Raw genomic sequence first — 10,913 nt, 5'->3', positions numbered from 1 at the left:
GTTATAACCTGAGCCAGTGGGAGCATATATATATTGAAAAGAAGGGGTCCTAGGATTGAACCTTGGGGTACCCCACATGTGACCTTTGACCTCTCTGATGAGAAGTTTCCAATTGAAACAAAGAAATCCCTGTTCTTTATGTAAGATTCAAGGCAATCCTACGTTAACAAAACAGCAGAGTCCTAACTTGAAAGTAAGGTTACGTAGAACAGACCTTGACACATTTATGGATAAACACTTGAATCACAAACCAGCAGGCTGCTCTTGCAGTTTTGTAACATGAAAATAAATGCATCATCTACCACATGTTTGTAATCTGGAACAACTAAATGCATTTATTCCTTACATTGATAAGGCTTTGAGTGCATGTTGCCGACAACCTTTAATGCCAAAGTTTTAAACTAAGATCATCTTTAAAAAAAAAAATATATATATATATATATATATATATATATATATATATATATATATATATATATATATATATATTAGTTCAATCTTGAAAATGGCACAGTCACATGCCATATTGTGTGATCTTGCCAGATCTCTTGGTGTTCAGATAGCTCTTGTCTACTACCAGATCAAATTTTAGCTAGAAAATCGGTAAAACTAACTGATTTTTAGCTGTTACCTGGATTAGCTAATCAAAATTAATTAGATATAGATGTGCAGTACATCCAATGATTACTTTCTGAGAGTTTAAATAAATTTGTCCACAGGTTTATAAGAAATTTTGCTAACAGACAAATCAAGACATGCATACATTTAGACATGGGCAATAGCAAGATTACTTATTGTTATTACTTTTCTGGCAGTTTGTGAAAACATAGTGTTGGACTGCAGATAAATGCTAGTGCTATAATGAGGTCTGTATGGAATAGAGAGTTTGGATGGCGGTCCACAGGGATTCACAGTGTCTGTCTCGTCCATCTGCTGTTCTGTCTGTCATAGCTTGTCTCCTCCTGTGTCAGGTCTTTCCTATTTTTGTGTCCGTTGTCAGGTTTGAGTCTCTGAAGGCCCATGAGCTAATCTGTCCTGATCCCTTGCCTTTATTCCACACAGGAGTGCACTTCAGCAGGCATCAGCACAGCCATGCTACCTCCTGCCGACACTTTCACCTGGGCACTCCCCAGGCGCCCATCTCAACAGAGTTCCCCCTCGGACACGCCAGCCAGCCCCCGCAGACGGGCCTGGCCGCCCACCTGCCCCCCGCGCACCACCTGACCCTCACCGCCCTGCCCGCACCCCCACAGTTTCAGGACGTGTCGGGGCCTTCATTCCTACCTCAGGCCTTACACCAGCAATACCTCATCCAGCAGCAGCTCCTTGAAGCACAGCACCGCCGGATTCTGCCACACCCCAGGTAGATATGCTGTTACAGAGAGGGGCGCCACCAGGGGGGCGGACAATGGCCAACCCTTGCTGACCTCCTTTGGGCAGACAGTTTTATTTTCATGAGTCCGAAGTTGTTGTTTGGTGCGCTTTTAAAAAAAAATAATAATAATTTAGCTGTACAAACATAAACATTTCTAAACTTTGGTGTGACACTTTAAGATTATCAGTGGTCCCCAGGCACCCCTGAGTACAGTCTAATACAGATGCATGGACACATATATTAAAACCAGACACTTTATCCAATTGCAGAAGACCCCAGGAACGTATTCCCCTGAACTCCCACCGACTGCGTTCAGGTTTTGAGTACTCCACTCCCCTCCATGTTTCCCAGCCAATGACGCAGCAGCCGCGGTACCTGGCTGAAGGCACCGACTGGTGAGTCTGTAATGTCCAGGATTAACAAGAGTCCTGCAGAGTTGGATAAATCGTCCCATCCATCCCGGTCTGCTCCCATCTGCTTTGTCTGTCATGCCGCCTGGCATAATGCTGATTTAGTCACACAGCTGACTCTCTGCAGGGATCTCAGCGTAGACGCAGGCCTCCCTCATCAGTACCATCTCCAGCAGCTTCCGCAGCACTATCAGCACTACCTGACCTCCCCTCGACTGCACCACTTCCCCAGGAACACATCGTCTGCCCAAGTGGTACGTGTTTCTGTCCAGAACTGTATTGTCACATTATTTTTTTTTTCTTTGTCAGATTTTTTGACACATAAATTGTATTTTGTAAGCCACATAACAGTGAATAACACGCAGCAGACAACACATCGTAAAGCAATAATCCAAAAAACAAAAAAAAATTGAGCACATCATCGTTTTATTTTTATATTTTACATTGAACAAAAATATTGTTTTACTAGGTTGTGCATGAAATCAGAAATTACCCATATCCCCAGCTGCATTTGTTGGCGCTGCAAAGTTTGAATCCTGTGAGGCACGTCACTGCTGTGCGAGAGAGTTACGAGGTAAATCTATCTTTTAATGTATTCAGTAGATTTTAGTGCAATTCGATCTGCATTTAACCACTGAACTTCTTTGTTCAGGAGCTGCTGCAGCTCGAGGACCGGCTGGGGAGCGTCAGCAGAGGAGCTGTCCAGACAACTATAGAGAGATTCACCTTTCCACACAAATACAAGAAGGTGTGGCAGATAACAGGAGCTATACAGACACACAACCAAAAAATTTTAAAAAATTTTTAACATTTTTTTTACTTTTTTTGTGTGTCTCTGTGCAACCTGACCTGCCAACAGAGAAAGCCTCTGCAACTAAAGATTGGGGAGGATGAGGAGGAAACAGATGTGGATGAGAAGTGTACCATCTGCTTGTCCATGCTGGAGGATGGAGAAGATGTCAGGTGGGAAATACTTTATGGCTCCAGAATCAATAAAATATCGTCAGACCTTTTTTTGCGTGTCTGAATGAAATGAAGAGATCGATATCTTGTTAATGTCTTCATACTTGGAGGGTGAAGTCATAGCCAGCAGATGGTTCATCTAATGTGTCAGTCGGTAAGAAAAATTAGAACAATTGATGCTGTTGTGGGAAAATGACAGTTTGCTTTGTTTTCAGTGGATTATATTTTTGCTCTCAGCAGTTGCTAGGCAACTAGTAAATACTTAGGGGCGTTCCTGATCATAGCCAAGAAATAATTAAATTCATAACCCCTAATTTACACTCACACTAAAACATAAGTACACCCTCTTTTATTTCTAAGTCATTTTGTCCTTACCAGGTTTAAAAGGAAAGTAGATACAACTTTAGATTGGCAACAACTCATTACTACCAAGTATTATGATCATTATTTATTCAAATAAAGTCGACCACTTACAAATTAATTTGGATGGAAAGTAGCGGCCAAGTGCTGCTAATAAAATGTATTTGATCATCTGGTCATCAGCAGGTGTGCACAGAACAGCTTTGGCAGATTGCCGGCCTGGAGCGTTCAGGTGTGTGTTAACACAAAAAGAGGAAAGACATCAATGTCAGCTTCTCTACTACTACTACTACTGATGCCTTTAAATTTGGGAAAGGTTGTAAGACCACATGCTAAAAATGTGGAGTTCATCTTGCTCCGGTGAGAAAGTGGATTCTCAAACAAAAAACGTTTGAGATGTTTTTCCCAGGAGTGGACGACCCAGAGGTTCCTACCAAAACCTCAAAATGTACCTCTATGGCTCTGTAAGCCTTAGTCAGCGAGGTAGATGTTAAAGTTCATGCTAATAATACATCTGAGAATGAATAAATGTGGCCTGTTTGGATGGGCTGCCAAAAGAAAGTCATTTCTCTCTAAAAAAAAACAAAAACACATGCACCTAAGGCTAAACCGTGTTGGAACAAATCACAAGACTTCTACAACATTATCTTTTGGGTAAACATTACAAACAATAGAGATGTTTGGGTATTAATGCACAGCACCACAGCTGGCAAATCTAAACACAGCATATCAGCATCAACACCTCATACCAACTGTCAAGCATGGAGGTCGAAGGCTGATTATTAGGGCTTGTTTTGGAGCCATAGGATCTGGGCACATTGAAGTCACTGAGTTGGTTATAAATTGACCTGAATGAGAGTGTATTTGCTTTTAATATCACCATGTTTACACTTTGGCTTTCTGTAGAGTCAACAAATAAGCATGTTATTCTCCTAAAAAATGCCAGAAATTATGTATCAGTGCTAAACTACAGGTTTTCACCAGTGTGCAGTCGGTGCAAAGACCAAAGCCTCATAAAAGTTACTGAACTGTTCAATCAAGAAAGTAACGTCTCGGGTGTTTTTTTGTGTATCTAAATTGTTCAATGATCTTGATTTTGCAACTTGAATGAAAAACTGACAATGTTTTATGTTATAATTCACAAATTTCAAAGCATGACTCTTCAGTATTTTTTTCCGGAGTGTGAACCTTGTACTTAAAGCACTGCATGCATGGACGTGCACATGTGTTTCAAACCCTGTTGGGAAGAGAATTTCAGGGAATACGAGCTGCACCCTGGGATAAAAAAAGAGGGTCAATTTACAGCACATGGAGCCCCAGCTGTCTGACAGGCGCGTGGGAACGATGACTCAACAGAAGTCGTCTCTACATGCCTGATAGGACCAAATTAACTCCCTGTGGTTTCAGAAGTTCTTTACAAGCATATAACTATATGCTGCCAGAGCGCCTGTGAGAATCCACGCTGACCCCATGTGTCTCTGTCTCTCTGTCCTGTAGGAGATTGCCCTGCATGCATCTCTTCCACCAGGGTTGTGTGGACCAATGGCTGGCCACCAGCAGAAAGTGTCCAATCTGTCGAGTTGACATCGAAACGCAGCTGAACCCTGACAGTTGATGAGATTTGACTCCATGGGATTCGCTCACACTTGTGTGATCCTCCTTTTTTTTTGGTTTTTCTTCCATCCCGGCTTGCCGGCCCTCCCTCTCCCCTCCGCCACAACGCCCTCCCCTGGTGGGTGCTTTGCCAAATGTCTTCAGACTTCGTGTGGCATCACAGCCCTTCTGACTAACGCTTTATTGAGCCAAGCCAGGACTGCACGAGAGGCCGCAGAGGCCTCTCTTTATATAGAAGCACATCCCTCGGGAAGCAAATGACACGCAAACACACACATGTACTCATGTACACAGGGTTTACTTGTAGCTTGCTGGTTGTACGTGGGGTGTTGTTGCAGTTGTGGTATTGTACTGTAGGTAACCACAGGCTGTGTAGCATGTCCTCAAAGCCATGACTTTAAGTCCTAAGAGTGGAAGACATATAACTCCACACAGAGCTGGCTACTTTTCTCTCTTTTCTGTCTCTTTCTATATATAATATATATACATAATTATATATGTATACATTTCTCTCTTCAAAAATTCAGTCAAAAATGAATATTCTGCAACAAAAGCAAGCTAAACAGATACTAAATGCTCTGATGCCATGTTTACCTAAAGATCATTGTGGTCGTAGTAGAGTAGCAGTAACCAATAAGTGATATCCGGTGCATTGTTGCCTTTTTTGGGGCCAAGTGCCAGTTAGCTGAGTGTTTTGATCCTATCATACAGCTTTGACATTTTGCAATACAGTTGTAGTTATACCTTGGGTTGTGAGTAGGTCTCTTTCACTGCCATTGAACCCAATGACCGAGTGGCTTGTGCTTAAAATTTTGGACACTAGATAGAAGGTTTGTTACCAAAATGCATTCATTGCGGCGTAGCTTGAATCTGCGTACAGGATTTGTGTGTGAGTGTGTGTGTGTGTGACTAAAAGAATGTGTCTGACAAACATGTGGATGTTAACATAATGAGTGAGTTCAAGGCAAAGCCAAGACTTAAATTTGCTGAAGGTTAAAGGGACAGTCTGGTCATTTTTGAAGTGATGTTCAGTCAGATAGTTATCAATAGTCGGTACCTTATCAGCCGTGACATCCGTCATAGAGCACTGAGTGTGGAGAAAAGGGCAGAAAGTCTTTGTCCTGACTAGGCTAATCGCTGTTTTTTTTAATCCAGATAACATCTGTGTTGCTTCAGGCTAGTTATTAACCTAGTCTGGATAAATACACCTGCCCTTTTCTCCATACTCATTTCTTTATAACTGATTCATAGCTGATAAGCTATTACTACTGATGACCAGACTATAATTTGTAGACTATAGTCACTGGAGGAGTTATACGACACAAAGCCAAAAAAAAAAGAGAAAAAAAAGGGTGAGAAAGGGGCTGCAAAGCTTGGTGGGAGGATTTAGCAGTCCTTCTACGTACATTTTCCCCTGGCGTTGGGCCAGTGGCAGAACAAAGTGTACTAAAAATGCATGTTTCACTGTTGACTAGAGCTGTCAGCTTTGGTAGCGTTGCTTCAGTTAAAAGGGTACAGAGATTCCTGTGCATGAATCTGAGCTCTGACTATCATCTCAACACTAACAAACAACAATAACAATCAGTCAGTGGCTGCTCCCCTGACTCGTAGCTTGTGTTACTCCTGTCCTTCTTTGCTGGAAACGATGGGATCCTCTTGATGTTTACCTTATTGCCTAAAGAGCAAGCACATGTGACAGTAGTTTATAGCGACAAAATGTTTTTTTTTTCCTCCTTGGTATTGCATTGGTTCATATTTAGGCATAGATTTATGCAGTGTTTTGGACGGGAGAGGAGCTTTTTTGCGTATTGATCTTGTGTATTCGTGTGACAGGCCTCCCCTCGTGGTTGCTATGCTGGTTGCTATGCTGTATTGCTAGAACATGTAGGACGTGATGCGACGGAGGCAGCCTCCCTCTTACAGTGCACACAGACACGAGACGAAGCAACGACAGGAAAACATTCGAGCTGCTGAAGTGACCACGCTCCTTCACTCACTTGACACCAACACTTTGGTTTGAGCCTTTTTTTCCCCCTGCTTCAGTCCCACAGCGCTTTGTGTTGTAGGATGCCTTTTTAGGACCCCCACTGTCCTATGCACTGTGATAATAAGGGATAAGACCCTATGATTACTTCTCCCTGTCTTGTGCACTGCCAGTGTTGACTCTGCCTCCTCCTGTAGTGGAGTCATCTGTGATGAAGTTGTCATAGTTTACACAGGGTGTTGTCAGTTGAAATGCCTTAAGTATTTAACAATCATAATTTATTACTAATTGTAGATATTGTGGGGATGTATTTAATTTTTTTATAGTTTTTTGGGGTTCTTTTGGGAGTGACTGAATCATAATTTATTTATTTAGAATTAACAATAGAAAAGGTTACGAAAAAATAAACGATTACCTCATTTTTGCATCGTTTGAAATGGGAATGCTTTGCATGCAGTTGTACTTTTTGAACACTAAATGGAAGAAAAAAAAATTGCCCTGCTGTTTGTTCTCCACAAGCTGGCTGTGCGATGTTTACCGTCCAAGACTGAGCTACTGAGCCTGCTCTCTGTCTATCTCTGTGGTGCTGTGGATCTTAGTTACATTCCATTCAATGCAATCTCTCTGATCCCCCATGCTGTGATGTGGACAAACTGCAATGAAGTGAAATGATCTTTAGTTTGGGAGTTTTTTTTTTTTATTCTTCATTTCAAGTTTTGCACTCACTTGATTAAAAATCGGAACCCTCTCACTGGCCAAAAAAAAAAAAAAAAAACATAACAGAAACACAACAAAAAAAAAGTTCAGCTCCAACTCCGAAAACGTTGGGGCGTTGTGTAAAATTTAAATTAATACATGATGCTAAAAATTTACAAACTCACATTTTATTCACAGTGAAACATAGTAAACATCTCAAATGTTGAAACTAAAAAAAAGAGACCTTTTTAGGGAAAAGTACAGTGATTTTGATTTTGATGGCTGCAATGCATTTCAAAAAAGTTGGGAGGGGGTTCAACAAAACGCTGTAAAATAAGTGGTATGAGTAAACAACAGCTGGAGGAGCATTTTGCAGCTAATTCAATTATTTGGCGACAGGTCAGCAAGAGGACTAGGTATAACGAGCATTTTAGAGAGGTTGAAGGAACATCCAGAATCGCTGTTGTCTTCTCTGGGCTAAAGCTCGTTTAAAATGGACTGAGGCAAGATGGAAAACCTTTTGTAGTTGGACAAATCAAAATTTGACATTATTAACTGAAGAGGAAATAAACCATTCAGCCTGTTATCAGCTCACATGTTAAAAGCTGGCCTCTCTGATGGTATGGGGGTGCATTAGTACCTCTGGCATGGGCATCATCAATGTAGAAAAGTTTATACAGGTTTTACAGCCACATATGCTTCCATCCAAATAATTTATTTTTCAGGAAATGTTTTGTATATATTACCAGGATGATGCTAAACAGCAAACTGCGTCTTTTACAGCAGCATGGTTTCATAGTTAGAAGAGTCCAGGGGTTGACCTGACCTGCCTGCAGTCCAGACCTCTCACCAATTAAAAATATTTGTCACATCACGAAACAAAATATCCAGCAGGACTGTTGAACAGCTAAAATCCCACATCAGATAAGAATGAGACAACTTTCTCCTCCAAAACCTGCAGCAGCTGCTCTCCTCAGTTCTTAGACGTTTACAGACTGATGTTAAAAGAAGCGGGGATGCTTCACAGAGATAAACACACGGCTCTGTCCAAACTTTTTTGGGATAAATTGCTCACGTAAAATTCAAAATGACCTTATTTAAGAAGAAGAAAAAAAACAATTAAACACTTTACTGTAAACATTTGCTAGGTTTACTATGTTCCATTGTGAATGAAACATGGGTTTATGACATTTGTGAACCGCTGCATTCTGCTTTTCTTTACATTTTACACAATGTCCAGACTTTTTCAGAAGTGGGGTTGTAGTTCAGACGAATTAACTGGTTCTTATTTTTTATGCTTTGCTTCTTACAGCGCACTATGGGTCTTAACGATGTTCCTTTTTGTCACTTCTATGTTTTGTCTTTGATTTTCATCCGTCCGGCGTTTCTCTTTGGTTCTTTTTCCTAAATGATTTGTAGACATAAGCATAACAAGTGCCTCGCTTTAGGTGTTAGAAGATATTTCTGTGTTACTGACACCACTTACAAGAGTCAATCCATGAAGCCACCATGCCTTATAGGTTGCAGAATCAAACAAGCAGAACATGAAGAGCTAAGACAATATTTGACATGGGAAGCCATTTTACTTAAAGTAAAAAAAAAAATCAACTCAAACTGTCTGAAATAGTTGGATTTTAAGTCATAAAGAGACTATGAACAGGCATGGTTTCACTGTGGGCTTTAAAAACCTTTTTTTCCCTTTTGGTTGATTTCATTTTCCCTTTCTGTTTGTTTTATTTCTTTCCATTTCCTGTTTATTTTCACCGTTCATCCCTCCTCTGCGAATCAACTCGTCTCACTGTCTGAGTGGAAGACAAGGATTATAAAAAGCACAACCTTTTTTTGAAAAAAAAGAAAAAAAAAAAAAAAAGATGCATGTTTTCTCAGGTTCCAGTACAGTCGCAGTGGTTTAACAGTGTTTGGTAAAATTATTTACAAAGAATATAAAGGAAAATTGTAGAATTTTTGTTGCTGCTTGATTCTAAATAATAATAATAGTATTATTATTATTATTATTATTATTATTATTATTATTATTATTATTATTATTATAATAATAATAATAATAATAATAATAATAATAATAATAATAATAATAATAATAATAATAATAATAAAACTGAACTGAAGGAGAAAATTTGCCAAAAAGTGCCAGTGAAAGGGCTGCCGCTTTTCCTTGTATGAAAAATCTGCTGTTTAGCTGTGACTGCGCAATGTTTTTTCAAGATAGCATATTTTATCTGAAAATAGACCTATTTATCATTAATATTAAAGCAATAGCGCATTAATGGTGATGAGTGTGTTGATGAAGATATGGGTGAGCATTTCAGCTGTAAATGTTAGATTCATATTTGGTGGGATTTTGTACTTTATTTATTATTCCTACTAATAATGACATAATGATCTCAAAGTTTGCATTGCTAAACCCAAACGTTTTTGTTTCGTTTTTATTTTAATTCAATCTCATGGCTTGTATATTATCCTTTTATATGTGCTCTTTTTTTGTAATAAACTGGATTCAAAAGAGACGTTTTTTTTGTGTGTGTTTCATGCTTGGCCTCAGATTTCTTCCTTAATCCTCACAGCTGAGATGAATATTTTACCCTTTAAAGCTGATTTTGGCTGGATAATTTTGTGTTCCTGAGGGTATGTAGAGCTGGACAAGGTGTTTAAAAAAAAAGCTGATAAATCATTTGGTTAAAAATGCTAAAATGTTTGTGCAGACTATTATTTATACTGAATTATTGCTTGTGGCCATGAAACTCCATCAATAATGTAATTTCTTACTAAATATCTCATGAACCACACAATATATAGTTTTATGAAACTATTAAAAAGTAATCATTAGATATACATCTACAACTGATATACTTTTGGAGTTAACTTGGTTGCTACAGCTAATAGAATTTAGCAAATACAAATTGACTATAACTATAACTATAAATTTACAGATGCTGAGCTAAGATAGTATGTGGCAGTAGCTGAAAGTCATTCCCATCACATATATTCAGTACTGACAAATTTTGCAATGTCTTTGTTAAAACCTTTGGCATTACCTGTTGGATACAACCCTGTCTGTCTGTTAGTAAAATATCTCACGAACCAGTAGTTGGATTTTAATGAAACTTTCAGAAACTAGTCATTGGATTTACATCTAAAACTGATTAACTTCTGAAGTTGACCCGATTGAAGATGGCTGCCACACATAATCAAACTTAACAAACACAAAAATGACTGTAAGTCAGTCAGTTTTACAGGTTTTTAGCCAAAGGTTAGAGTGGTAGTAGCTGAGAATCATCACTGCCACAGAATGTACTTCAAATGCTAACAGATCCTGCAAGATATTTGTGTAAAACTTTTGCACTCAAGGCAATGGGCGATATGCGTTCCATCAAGGAATACTAGTTTCATATGTTCATTTTTTGTGGATATAAAGTGAAAAGTCTACATAATGAGGCTTTGTTAAATAGTTGTAAACATTGCAAAAGACTCCTCATATTCCTCATAAAAA

The 10,913-nt window shown here is 39.2% G+C and overlaps 1 protein-coding gene across 1 annotated transcript in view; it reads left to right on the top strand.

The window, feature by feature from the left end:
* The window catches only part of rnf165a (ring finger protein 165a), a 19,461-nt gene extending 9,531 nt beyond the window's left edge, over positions 1 to 9,930 (top strand). The window contains exons 2-8 of the mRNA XM_017407854.3: positions 1,063 to 1,363; positions 1,645 to 1,770; positions 1,913 to 2,039; positions 2,255 to 2,359; positions 2,438 to 2,533; positions 2,645 to 2,748; positions 4,606 to 9,930. Coding sequence (XP_017263343.1) covers positions 1,063 to 1,363; positions 1,645 to 1,770; positions 1,913 to 2,039; positions 2,255 to 2,359; positions 2,438 to 2,533; positions 2,645 to 2,748; positions 4,606 to 4,723 — 977 coding nt within the window. The 3' untranslated portion in view covers positions 4,724 to 9,930. The remainder of the gene's footprint in view (positions 1 to 1,062; positions 1,364 to 1,644; positions 1,771 to 1,912; positions 2,040 to 2,254; positions 2,360 to 2,437; positions 2,534 to 2,644; positions 2,749 to 4,605) is intronic.
* Positions 9,931 to 10,913: the final 983 nt, after the last annotated feature.

Source organism: Kryptolebias marmoratus, linkage group LG14, assembly GCF_001649575.2.
Source record: "Kryptolebias marmoratus isolate JLee-2015 linkage group LG14, ASM164957v2, whole genome shotgun sequence".
Lineage (NCBI taxonomy): Eukaryota > Metazoa > Chordata > Actinopteri > Cyprinodontiformes > Rivulidae > Kryptolebias > Kryptolebias marmoratus.
The sequence above is the reverse complement of the archived record's forward strand: the minus strand, read 5'-3'. Positions and strand labels throughout refer to the sequence as shown.